Below are 14,634 nucleotides of genomic sequence, written 5' to 3' on the forward strand. Positions count from 1 at the left end.
TGGATTGTTCTAGTGCATCAAATATTATTATAATTTTATTTATTTTACTGTGTATTTTTTATTCTTGAAAATTATCGTTGCTTAACGCACAGCCTAAAAAGCTTTTATAATTTCATGAATATGTAAAAGAGTGTAATTTTAAACTAATAAAATAAATAAATTTGATCTACAGATATTACAAATAAACGTTTGCATCGATTGAACAGATAGTAATTGTTTCAAGGTGTTTTTTGCTCAGGTAACAGTTTCGAGGTCAGTTGAAAGATTATAATATATTACTTAATACTGAAACTATAACTTCCTCACTTTTGACTTGAGTACTAAATAAATCAAGGTTAATGATTTGTACATTATAAATATTATACGAAATATTTTTATTTACATTTTAAAATAAAAATTATTTTATGTCATTTATGAAGACATCTCATTTTTCGTAATCATGTAGTTACAAACTTGTGGCAAAAACCTGATGATTTATTTTTATGTAAAAACTCATTTTTTAATAAAAACGTTTCATTTCAACAGTGTCAGAAATCAAACCAATGCATGATAGGCAAACGCGTTGAAGCAGATTATAATTTAATATGAATCCGTAAGGGTTAATGAATAAATTTTCAAAAAAAAATAAAAAAATATACAGGGTTTTCTTTAAACCGTGTCGCATCCGAAACCACGATGATCAGTATGGGAAAAAATACATACTTGCATATAAAAAAAAAATAGAAAAAATAATATTTAAAAAAATAAAAAATAGAAAAAACAAATGCTTGCTTACTTCTGCAGGGGAGAAGTAAGGGAAGCGCGGCCGCGCGGTTGTGGGCGCATCAGATTTCCCCTCCCCACTCCTCGTTTCTCCCCTGCAGAAGTAAGCAACCATTTGCTTTTTTTGATAGGTATTTGATTTTTAAAAATTTTATTCGTTCTAAAAAAATATTTTAATTTGCCAATATGTCTTCTTGCTCATACTGATCATCGTGGTTTCAGATGTGACTGGGTTTAATAAACACCCTGTATAAATTATAAATATTGTGTACTCGGCTTTTACTTTAATATAACTAGGTGAGTAATGTGTTAATATATTTATTTTTTCAGCCCATCCTAATACGGTTCTCTTCTTCACTCACGGGGGACTTCTAGGCACTCAGGAGTCAATTTTCTACGGAGTTCCTATTATAGGAATGCCATTCTACGGAGACCAATTCCTAAACGTTGGCAAGGCCGTAAAAAGAGGCTATGGAATACAAATCTTGTACAAAGACTTAACGGAGACAAATTTCCGGAGAGTTCTTCATACAATGATAACGGAAAAAAGTTACAAACAAAATGCGCAAGATGTCTCTAGGCGATTTAAAGATAAACCCCACACGCCGATGGACACGGCCGTGTATTGGATTGAGTATGTGATTCGAAATGGCGGCGCAACGCACATGAGATCTCCGATATTGGATCTATATTGGTTTCAATACTTGCTCATAGATGTCACTGTCATATTGGCTATTGGACCTATCTTAGTCGGTACTGCAGTTTACCTATTTTTGGTTGTCGTCTGCAAATTGCTCTTGTATAGAAAACCTTCTAAAAGAAAAAGCAAACTGACATAAGTTTGCGCAACGCCCGCTTTATAGGGATCTGATAACCAAACAAAAGTTCTAAATTTATGACAACAGAAAGGAAAAACAACTTTATGAAGGGAATATGGAAGTCACCTATCATTGGCTGGGTTAAGTGGCCACTTAACACACTGTGTACCATTCACCGTTTTGCCTGTTTTTTTTATTTGTATATAAAAATATATTTTTTAATATTATAAAATGATTGCCGTGTTACATTTTTTCATAAGCCCTGAAAATGCCTGCACTTCCATATCCCTTCTCAAAAATATTTTTCCGATCTGTTACAATAAGTTTAGATCTCACCTAAGAAAAGAAATCCTGTCGGTCTAAAAACATTTGGAAATACTCAGAAACATAATGAGGAAGTTTAGTGCTTTTTATTTTTTTTTGTTAGTAGACTATCAAAATGAGCCAAAATATTTAAAAAAATACGTTTCGTATTTTTATATTTTTTTTATTTATTTATTTGAATACATTAGTTTATTGCACATTATTTGAGACATAAGTCCGAACTCCAGTCAAAAGTCCTGTATTGAGATGGGATGTATTATCAGCACTATAATTTTTATAAGTTTCGTAATCATGAACTTACTCCGCGTCTGATGTCACAAGTTCTCTTCCGTGAGTTCAGCTGATGGTCAGTTGGCTTCCCGCAAATCAGAAATCTATCACAACGCTTGTTGATAATACAATCATTGGTTGATTCGGAAGAACAAGTGAGGTCTTTCAATTTTTATTAAAATCAATTTTTTTTTTTTTATACATTTTCAAGAAACTTCGCTGAACAATTTAATGCTCTTGTGAAATGATTCAGTCAGATGAATGTCTTCACAACAATAAAGGTTTCAGCTCTTTAACTTCACTAAAATCAACATATGGAAGAATGTAAGAAATATAGATGTTTAAATATAGGCAAAATGGTGAATGTTACACAGTGTGTTACAAATATAGGCAAAATGGTGAATGTTACCAATGACAGGTCATGAGCTCTGTAAATGCCTAGACTTCTATATTCCCTTCTTTAAGGTATTTTCCATCCCTGTTGTAATTTGTTAATTTCAATAATATATTTATTTCAAAAGCATAAATATATTTCTTTTTCGTTTTCGTCTGATACAACGGCACTTTTCTTAGAAATTTGAATGACCGCTTTCTATTGAATATTTGGTTTCTGTGACATGTAAATATGTTGTGTAAAAATGAATATTTGGACACTTAAAAATCAATATCCGCGACGTGATAATATTTTGTCATAAAACTGGTTTCTTAATACTTAACCGATGATCATATTTATTATTTGTGTAAACGCGCCGAGAAACTAAATAACTAAAATTATCATTGCCAGATTCTGCGTCCGGGCATATATCGTCGTATCCAACGAAAAAAGACGCGATTCCAAACAACGTTGTTTGCAATTGCGTCCTTTTTCGTTGGATACGACGATAACGATAGTGTTATGTAAAAATGTATGAAGCCACACCAGCCTCACACTGAGATAATTCATATTTAACATCAGGCGCATTACCTTGGCTGTTAAGTTTAATGTATAAAAAAGTACTAATAGAACAAGAAATCATTATTATTTTTTGTACGTATTATTTAAAAATATAAAAATGTAACAAAAAAGTTGGATAACACGTTTTTACAGAACCTTTCTTATAATAATTACGCGAAAACGTTTTAAACAAAGTTACTTCCCAAAAAAAAAAAAAAAAATGTGTTTTTTTTAAATATCGTGGGCCTCGTGGTGTAATGGTTAGTGCGTTTTACAACCGTGCAAGAGGTCTCGGGATCGATTTCCGATATGGTTGACATGAAATATTTATTGGAAATAATGTTTTCACACAAGAATATTTCATAGTCCCTGTACTGGTTACCTGAAGCGTAAGACCTTTCATCTTACCTTCGTCATCAAGATACGCTTCGATTGGTGTACCAATGCAGTGCCCTATGCACCAATAGGTGAGGAAAGCGAATGTTTTTTTATCAATAATTAGTTGGAACTAGTTTTATAAATAATTTTCCATCAATATTGGTATAGAACTACTGTCAATAATTTAAAACACAAGTAATCTCCTTGGAATAGAGGACACTTCATGATGATTTTTAAATTCTCTAGTGTTAAATAGATTTGCTGTTAATAAATATGTATGTAAATGCAAAATTATTTACTAAAAAAATCCAATAAATAAATTTAGTTATTTTTTTATTTTTTTTGTTTATTCAGAAAAACAACAGCAATACAAAAAAAATATACGCAACATTATAAAAAAAAAACATAAAATAAAGCCAAATCAGTTTTTCACACAAATACAATTATAAAAATCCAGTTCAGTTAGATATTAATTCATAGAAGTGCATGTGTGCGAGTTTTTTTTTGTGTGAGGATGCGTGTGTAAAAATGTGGAGTGTGGTTTTGGTATGTATGTGAATATATCAAAACTTTTATTTTATTGGTTGGTTGGAAGAAATTGCCATTTGGCAATAAGCCCGCCAATGTACAAATAACATTATGTACAAAAAGTTAAATAAAAATATATGTGTGATTGTATATGGGTGTGAGGGTAGGTTTATAGACAGGGTGAGTGTGTGTTTGATATGAGTGAATAGAAACAACTTAAATTTACTATGTAAAAAAATATTTTTTTATAAAGAAACATAATTTTTTTCATAAAATAGTTTTTTGATTTTGGTTTTAAAAGTGAGTTTACTGCAGTCAAATATGTCTATGCATTATAATTACGCGTCAAGCGAATTAGAGGAGAGTTCTGTGTATAATTTATTTCATGTGTGTGAAAAAAAACATAATCCTAGAAGAATGTCGCATTCGCCTGCCAACATAATGGATACCCGGTTTTAAGCCGGGTATCCATTATGTTTGCGCGCCTACTGCGCTCCGCGCTCCTGCAACTACTCTAATGGAGACGCTGTGCGCACTTTTACATGCAACACGCCTGCTCCCCTTTGTGTTCGCGCTAAAAACCGACACGACTCGGATCGCTTGCCGCGGAGCGTGCAACGTTGCACGCTCCACGTTCCCGAGCGTACCCACTACCGGGAGCAGTTGCAGAAGCGCGGAGCGCAGTAGGTGCGCGAACATAGTGGATACCCACCCTAATATCCGACATAGAACGACACAATTTACAAGCATTAATATCAACAATTTAATTAGCAAAGTGGCGACATTATTGAGTCTTTTTTTTTAAATCAAAAATTTTGTTCCAAAAACGGAAAAAAGTCTAATGTATGAAGCCTATGTAAAAACTAAAATATTTTATACGCAACAACTATGGGGAGCAGTATATCAAAATGACATAAACAGACTACAAAGACAACAAAATAAAATATTAAAGTTAGTATATGACCTTCCCTATTTAACTGCAACTAGAGAACTTTTTAAACAAACTAAGCAATTAAATATAACTGAACTCTTTCAACTAGAATCATTAAAATTTATCCATAAATTAGCCACTAATGTAATTGTAGACGAAGAACTAAAACTTGTAAAAAATGAAGTCAACATGGACATAATACGAGAATATCAGACAAATACCATATTCAACTTTCTAAAATAAGACAAAGACAATCAAGACTAATGAACCAGGGACTGAAATTAAACAATAAACTACCAGACAAAACTAAACAAAAGACTCAGACAAACTTTTCAAAAGATGTAAAAAATATTATTTTGAACAACAGAGTATGAATGAAAAATGTATTTAATATTTTATGTAAAATGAATGTAATAATCCGTAAGGGTTTATAAATAAATTTTCAAATAAAAAATTTTAAAAAAACCCACCTTAGGAATCCGGGTTTATTTACTGGCGAGGTCAATATGATATTTTTAAAAGTATTCCACTACCATTCCTATAATGAATAAAATGACTCGCCTACAGTCTGTATTGAATGCCGCAGCGAGACTTATTTTTGGAATCTCTAAGTTCAGTCATATCACTCCACTACTTTGGGAATTGCACTGGCTACGTTTTCCACGGAGGGTGGAATACAAACTCTGTTGGCTTATATATAAGTCGCTGCACAACTCTGCTCCAGAATATCTGAGAGATTTCTGCATTCCAGATGAACTAGCTGACAGACGTCTTACGCTTAGATCAGCTACATCTACGTCGAAAGGAAAAGTTATTATACCTCTAAGCAAACAGCGCACTGAATTCGGCGAACGTGCATTTGCGGTCGCAGGCCCTACGGCATGGAATGCTCTCCCAGCAGAAGTCTGAAAATGTGAGAGTGAAGTGATGTTTCGGAAGAAACTTAAAACCCACTTGTTCTCTAAATCATTTGAATAAACTCTTAGCACGTGGTGAAAAAGTAATATGAAAAAGATCATTATTTTTCTTAAATTAAAAAATTAAAATTAAATTTATATCTTTATATGATCACTTTGTAAAGCGCCCTTGAGGTATTATATTACGAAAATGGCGCTATATAAGTTATCCATAATTATTATTATTATTACGCTATTTCCCCGAGAATGAGAGCGAATGGACCGCCACAAACGTCTATCTTGGCACTGATTCTAGCTTCTTCCACATTCAAACATCTTGTCATACATGCCTTTCGGTTCTGTCCGCTTTTGAAATGACCAGACTTAAGATTTTGGTTAATCTGATCATGCTACGTCTTCCTTTGTCGTCCTCGTCTCACGTTACCGTTCATTTTCGCCCTACATGTAGGTATATCACTGTTTTACCATATTTTCGTCATCCATTCGTTCTACATGACTGGATCATCTCAGATAACCTTTCTTTATCTGATCAAATATACCTGACTCAGATTTACGCACTCGCCTGATTTCATCATTCGTAACCCTGTCATAAATATATTTCCCACACATTGAAACAAGGTATAAATATTTCGGTCGGCCTGGTGGTATAGTATTTAGCGCATTTGTCTACCATGCAAGAAGTCTCGGGTTCGATTCTCGACATGGTTGATATGAAATATTGATTTAAAAATGTGTTTTTACATTAAGATAATTCATAGTCCCTGGACTGGCGCATCCGAAACAGAAGACTGTGTTTATCTTACCTTAATTTTACAAAAAAAATATCAAGATACGTTGCGATTGGTGTACCAATGCAGTGCCATATGCACCATTAGATGCGGAAAGAGAACGATGATGACGATCTCATATTTGAATAACCTAAACTATCACATGAAGCGTAAGTTTAATCACTTTACCTTAATGGAACAGTTGCCAAGATACGATGAAAATGTATTTTTTACTATTTGTGCGCATAGGGGTTTGACGATTTTCAACAGATATAGATTGTCAATTTGAGTAACAAACATGAAAGTCTAGGCAATTAGAACGCTTTTAACCTGTCATTGGTCAGTTAATGTGATTACTCTACACTTTACATTATGTTACAACAGTCAGACGTTTCAGCTACGAGTCTAAATTGAAATGTTTTATTGTAAAATCGTCGTTTATACAAATATTTCATGTCAATCTTGTCACAAATCCAACCTGGGAAAAAAATTAGGAAATTACAACAACCACAACACTATAAATCTAAATTATAACTATCCGATTTCTATTTTTGTGATTTTGACCTGAACTGAGAGTACCCACCGAGTAGAAAACACTTTTCGGGACTTTGGTTTTGAAATAAACCAATGACTGAGTGTCATCTCACCGTAGAGAATTTGGGACGTAATTTGGAAATCACGGAACTTAAAAAAACATGGCAATGATAAAATGATACGTTCAAACATTTTTTTGAAGTTTATTTTTGTTTGATAGTCAACAAAACTTAAATAAAAAAAACTAAGTTTCCTTATTGGAAGCGAGAAACTAGAATTCTAACTATCTACAAGATTTTTTGGGATACCAAGTGTACAGCGCTCTTGAGGTTATTTTCAAAAAAACTGTACTGCATAAATATTGTCGATAATTATAAGAATAATACTCATCATTAAATAGGTGAAAACCATTCAACAATGTTGAATGAACCAAACATTGTTGAATTACTACCTGGTAAAAGAAGAAGTATAAAAATTGGAAAAATTGTTTTCAGGCGTTGCCTAGTAGGTGATTTGGTTCAGCCGGATGAATCTCGCCCACGTGATAAAGGTTTCAGCTCTTTTACTTCACAAAAGTCAACAGATGAAAGATTTGAGGAAATGTGGATGTTCAAACATGGGCAGAATGGTGAATGTTACACAGTGTGTAAATTGGCCACTTAAACCAGCCAATGACAGGTCATTAGCCTTGTAAATGCCTAGACTTCCATATCCCCTTCTCAAAAATTTTCCCTCTCTGTTGAAATAAATTTAAAAATGAAAACCATTCAATTCACCAAATATTTCGATTAAAATAAAATATTAATAAGATTTTTTAAAGAGGTATAAATGTAAATATTCATAAGTCAAGTTGCATCGTGTTTATGTACCATAATTTATGATATTAAAATAAAATAAAGGTTTATCGTTGCCAGCTTAAAAGTATCGAAACTGAACGTGAAATAAAATAAACCGGTTTATTTAAACAGAATCATGTGCAATAACGTACCTAGTATTCTAATATTGTATTAAATCATGTAACTTGTTACTCAATATCTACTCCAAATAAATTATGCAAGTTATCTAATAACTAAATGTCTCAAATAACTACACCAGATCGAGATCGCGAGATCTTATGCACCGTTGTTCGCGCCCAGGGCCTCGATGGAGTTCAGCGCAGCGGGAAATAAAATTGGAAAAAAAAGAAATTAGAGCATTTAATTGTAAAGCGAAAGTTCTCGAAAAAAAAAAATAACAGGACAAAAGTTAACTACTTTGTGGGACGTCTTTTTTTTCAAAATCAACCAATAACAGTGTTGTGATACATTATGGGTTACAGGGAAGCCAACCCACCAATCAAGACTACTCACCGAGAGAACTTGAGACGTCACAGGCGGAGGAATTTCAAAATCACAAAACTTTAAAAAATCATAGCGCTGTTATTTTTTTCAATTGGCTTAGTTTGATAAATCAAAGTAATAAATCAATTATTTTTCTTAACTCTGAACTTTCTCATTGGAAGTTTACCGAATCAATTAAAACTGTTTAAAACAGAATTTTCTGTACGAAAATCTGTATATTTGAATGAAAATTTTAAGTTTATTCTTTGAAAACCTGCAATTAGACTACTATTTTTTTTTCCTTCAGAAAATTACCATTTTATGTTAAATACAATGAGGAACTTCAGCCGTTTGGGAAATTGGATGCAATAAATGTTTTCTTGCGCGCGGTAAAAATTGGAGCATTCAATTTTACGACAAAGTTTACTGAAAATGTGCGAAAAAAATAATAAAAAATATTTTCGTAAAACCAAACTGCTTTAAATAACGTTACTGGTTCATATGAATTAGCCTATGATATGAGAGTTGTGGAAGACTTCCGGTTTGCTTGCCGCGGATGGACCAATGGGAAGAACTGATCGAGAATAACCGGAAAAGAACCTCTGACGTCACACGCGGCGTTATTTCAGAAATAAAAATCATTGCGCCGATAATACGACACATAAAACTGTGAATTTTTTTTTGGCTTAGTTTAATAGTCCATTAAAAAAATACTAAATTTCCTGGTTCAACCATTGATGCACAAAATATAGATATTTTTACCTGTATTTATAGGCAATTAAATGACCGGATCCACTAATGCACGAATGTATTTATTTACTATTAAAAGATTTTAAAAGGTATTATAAATTTGTTTTTAACCTCTAATTTATTTTTTATTTTTTCCACCGACTGGTTTCAAAGCAAACAAGCTTCTTCGTCAAGGTTTACGTAACTAATGAATTAATTCCTATTTTATTTTTATCATGGTCACTAAGTACTACACGTGGACCCAAGTTTTTTTTTCCTTTCAAGGGTAATTTAATATCAATATTTTCGAAGCTAGATAGGAGAGGACTAAAAGAAATATTGTTTATTTGGGTTGTTAATTATTCTTTTCTTATTATGAATCGTTTTTTAATTTCTAAGATTTCTAAGTTCTTTCTGTTAAAATTGTTATTAGGTACAAAACATTTGATACAGTAGACGTTTGGAGGCCTTTGTGGTGTTAGTGGTCAAGACGCTTGACTCACAAACGGAAGGTTCCGGGCTGGATTCTCGATGAGAACATAAAAATTTAATGTGATTTTTCTTAAGCTTGGCCAAGAAATTGGGCCTCCTGGCTTGTTGTGTTATAAAAAAATTAAAAATGGTAGTTACTTGAAAAGCAATGCTGATTTCAGTCAAAGCATAATTAATATTGAAATGTACAAATATTAGTAATATCAATGCAAATACAACATAGAACGGAAAATATTCTACAGATCTGAGTGTGAAATAGAACCAGATCCCTGGATGAGTGTTTAAGATTCGGTGGCTACTCTTAAGATAAAATAATCGAGTGAAAGTAAGTACGCGTAAGAAGGCGTCGTAGGGTAGTGGTAGGCGTGTTTGCCTATCATGTTTGAGGTCACGGGTTAGATAGCTAGCAGGATGGTCGTGAAATCATGTATTAAAGGTATATTTGCACTGCCATATTTTATTGCTTCTGGACTGGCACCTGGGGCGCTATTATGAACCTTCTCGACGGAGTTGAAAAATTGAAATTCAAGTTTTTTTTTGCATTCGACTCCACTTTGCTTTAAATATGGCCATATTGATGATTCAACGTCAAATTTATTTCGAACTATGAAATATAAATTATAAAATTGTTTAAACAACGGAAAAAAACTAATGCGGTTTGGTCAACTTAACCTTATTAATTGTTTTGGGTAATGGTGTAGGTCACAATTACGTTCAAAATGAATATTATAATGTTTGTTTTCATGTGTTTGTATATAGTTAAGGTTTTATCACCAGTGTAGCCATACACAAAACAAAGTGTAGTCGCATGCAAATAATAAAAATTCAATGGTATAAAAAAACTTGACTTTTTTTTTCTCACCGGGAAACGTATCCGGAACCTTTCGTGTGTGAGTCAAGCGCCTTAGCCAATACACCACGCAGACAGCCATTGTCTGCTTATAATAATTTTCAACAAAAAAAAAACATTTTGTGTTATTTTGGTGTCATTTTTTTGGATCTGACTTTTAATATTGACCTTCACAGACTCATTTTTTCAGCGAATTTTAAAATGAAATTCATAATTAACACATTGTTTATTTAAATGACGAAATAATGAAATGATTTTGTCTACCTGTGCATATTTTTTGTTTTATTATTCACAAAGGTATATTATATAAAATGACATACTTGTTTTGACCTTGTACAATCTGCAAATTAATAAGCATGTCTTATTAATGTAACAAATATTTATGCATTGGTTTTATAAAATTCTTTGCTTCGTGGTTAAATTTACCGGTCAACGCGTCTGCCTACTATATGAGAAGTTCGGGTTCGATTCCCGAAGTCGTTGAAATAAAATATTTAATTTAAAAAGTGTTTTAACACTCGAATATTTCATCTCAACTGACACCTGAAGCGTAAAGCTAGGGTTTCCAAGGACAGCGGTGCCTGTATCTTAACGGCCGTTTCCTAGGAAAACGGTGTTACGAGATAACGCCGTTTTCCAGGGAAACCACTCTCTAGTCACCGTTACAACGGCTGTCCACCGCATCACCGTTCACTACGGCCGTTAAGATACGGGCACCGCTGTCCTAGGAAACCCTAGCTTTAGATTGATCTGACCGGCACGTAATTAACAAAATATCATGCGGTTAGTATACCTATGCAGTGGAAATATATAAATTCTCAGTTCAAAGGAAAATAATGCTTAGTCATATAAAATTACAGTTTTTTTTTATGTCTGTCGCTTTCAAGACGTTTTCATCTCATCGTCAAGACATAACTTTGGTATAAGCGTAGGTTTTATATTACTATGCTTACTATGGCGAGGCTTCGAAAGGTTCGTAGGATCCTGGTGGTGCCTGTTTTGCTGGAGGACAATCGCTAGCAAATGCCAAGAAGCGCCATGTTGCAGAACACCGCAACACTACCATCAAGCGTCCGTTCTGCGTAACCTGGGCAATGTGGCATGTACAGTATAGTATGAAGTTATTTATTTTTTTAGACATCAAAGTGAAAGAGGTCTAAAAAGTTGCATTTTGGATTACATTGAAGGTAAATTTTTTTTTTTTAAATATTCCATACTACTTTTGGCCCTCAACCGACGTTTGAAGTTTATCACGGTCTGAACATTTCGTTAATTATCTATATCGATATAATGTTTTTTTGTTAGTAAAGATATAATTTAATCACATTACAAATTTAAACACGTTTTAAAACTACCGAAATGCAAAAAGTTAACACTCCGCGGAACTGATTCCGTTGAGCGCCTGGCTGATATCGACGAAAACAATGCCACCAATTTATTACAAAACAATGTGCAACTCACTCCCTTAGATGCTTATTTAATACGATTAAATGCACATTACAAAACTTAATTGAACTGGTTTTCTTACTTAAATACGAAATGACGACCGGTTGAGCGCAAAAAATTGACTTTTTCAAAAACTTTAAGCTCTGGTTGAGGACTAAAAGTAGTATTAAATATTATTTTGGATATTTTTCGCATTCCGAGTAATTCAAAAGGCAACTTTTTAGACCCCTTTCATTTAAAAATTCAGAAAAATAAATTATCAGCCCACCCTAATGTACAGGTCATAACAGATAGTGGAGAGGGCGATGGCGAGTCTTCGGCGCTAGAAAACCGGAACCAACCGGCTGAGGGACGAAAAACCCTACAGAAAAACTTTGTTTCTCCTGGTAGGGGGTCTGGCGTAAAGTTAACAACCTAACCCTAGAAAAACCGCTTAGAAAAATCCAAGGTGTTTTGGAAACAAAAACGGAAACCGACCCAGACGACCGGGCAATCACAACATGGACCATGATTTACAACGTTAAAAGTAAGGAACTGGAGAGGAAAGGCAGAACCAGCAAGAATGGAGTAGACTCTTGGATACAGCCAAAGCCTGGCTGTCAAGCTCATGATGAAAACACAGTCTGTGTGTTCTTTTCCCACTCCACGTTTCTGTATTCCGTTTTGACTCTTTCTGCAAATCACATATTATATTATTTTTGAAAAGCATGGCTATGCTCAAATTTAAACTGCAAGACCTTACACAATGGTAAAAAAGTCTAACGACTAAGCACGTGCATAGCAAAACAATAATTGTCGTTGTATAAAAAGATGGGTCTGTCACGTTTTATACAATGCAAGTTCCTAATGACATAACGATGTATCTACTCTGAGCATTAAGATAATTTCCCGTTGCGTAACTAACTAAACGGAATCTGTGACAAAATAACAAAATACGAATTGCCTAAATTGGTGTTCATAAGGTATTAACCAAAAATCTTGGAGGCTTTGTAAATTTATGCTTACGGAAAAAACTCGGTATCCGGTGGATTGATTTTGTCGATTGATTCGAAATGCAGGAACTTAAGTGAACACTCCCAAAACTGCCTTTCTTGTCATGCTCCGTACGCCTGTTACAAACATTTTATTCAAAGTTCTTTTCAAATTTCTATAAGAAGTGAATAAAAAAATACTCGAAATGCATAAAAAAAACCAATTCAAAGTGATTACATTTTTACTGTTAACTGAAGTAAACTTAGGGAAGTCTTGATACAAACTTATGTTGCATGTTTTGACTCACTGCACATTGTGGCGTTGAAAAATAATTTTAACAAAACATTAATTTCTTTCTTAGTTGGGAGACAAACTTTGAGCTAGACGAACGTCGGTTTGAATAGCGTTTTTATAAAATATGTAAGGTAGTTGGGGACTATGTCAGTTCGTAAAATACCTAGCGTCGGCGGTCGGTTGTGTGTCTTGGGCCATAACAGGCGAAAATATTTAAATGAGGCGCTGGAAGTGCCAGGGTCAAATACTGCACATTCCGCCTGAGAATATCAACCTCCTTTAACTATTTAACCAGTTTTTTGGCCAGAAGAGCCCTAAAAGATAGCAAACGGCCGTCCATCGGCTGTATTCAGTGGAACTTCGGGAGGCTGGATTTTCGTGGGACGAAACAAAGGAGCTGGCGTATGACAAGATTAAATGGAGAAGACTTGTGGTGGCTTTATGCTCCACATTTATAATTAAGCACTCTTTTTTTAACTTTAGACAAAGATATCTAAAGAAAATGAGGACACGGAACTTCTAGTAAGCAGAGTCATCAGATCGTCATGGAGAAAAAATCAAAACCTTTTCTGTGTGGAGTTAGCAGAATAGAACTGGTGTTTAAGTGACCTATTAATAAATTACGGTAAGTTAAATAAAAAAAATAAAAGCAAACATCAATCAACATAACAGTATTTTTCTGTTACTATTCTTACCTGGTATAAAAGGCATGAAAAAGCTGGTAAAAATAACCGCAATTAAAAATACTTTGAGTCACAAATAACAAGACCATATTTTTATTGTAATCATTTTATTTCCTGCTTCATGATATGGATCATTGGTCATCAGTTTGTCTTGCATCACAAACTACAACCAAGATTCTTCAAGAAGTGTATTGATACCTAAAAATTTGCCTCGTTTTGGTGTGAATGTGGTTCGTTCTCGGTGTCTTTGGCGCGACCAATATATGTGTACTTTTGAGGGCCTCGTGTGCAAAAACTATAAAAATATCAGAATATCTAAAAATACTACCAAATAGCACGTTTTGTTGACTATCGGAAAAATTTTAGCAAGGTCTAAATTTGGGCTTGTGTGGGCACGGTGCGAGCTCTGTTTAGTTTTATCTCCGGAATGAGGTGGTCGATTTTAGTGACCAATCAATTCTTTATGGGTTAGCATGTACTATTGATTTCAATGAATAAATATAAATGAACAAAACAAAACAATCTCCCAATAAAGAGAGTTACTTATGTAATTTCGTTTTCACCAAATAAAGATCCGACGTACGATCAAGAATACTCCCTGTATATTTTTTGTTGGCATTTTTAGCTAATTCTAACTAAGTGACCAGTTATAATATGGAAAACATAAAGTTGTTGTAAAAAATAAC

At 33.7% G+C, this 14,634-nt stretch overlaps 2 protein-coding genes across 2 annotated transcripts in view; one reads left to right on the forward strand and one right to left on the reverse strand.

Annotated features, from left to right (window-relative positions):
* Positions 1-1,677, forward strand: part of LOC148278210 (uncharacterized) — a 33,974-nt gene extending 32,297 nt beyond the window's left edge. Inside the window, exon 9 of the mRNA XM_088231755.1 lies at positions 1,093-1,677. Coding sequence (XP_088087881.1) covers positions 1,093-1,601 — 509 coding nt within the window. The 3' untranslated portion in view covers positions 1,602-1,677. The remainder of the gene's footprint in view (positions 1-1,092) is intronic.
* The window catches only part of LOC148278207 (uncharacterized), a 355,411-nt gene that overhangs the window by 295,256 nt on the left and 45,521 nt on the right, over positions 1-14,634 (reverse strand). The window lies entirely within an intron of this gene.

Source organism: Micrasema longulum, unplaced genomic scaffold (assembly GCF_059751315.1).
Source record: "Micrasema longulum isolate JH-2025_06_02 unplaced genomic scaffold, ASM5975131v1 h1tg000912l, whole genome shotgun sequence".
Lineage (NCBI taxonomy): Eukaryota > Metazoa > Arthropoda > Insecta > Trichoptera > Brachycentridae > Micrasema > Micrasema longulum.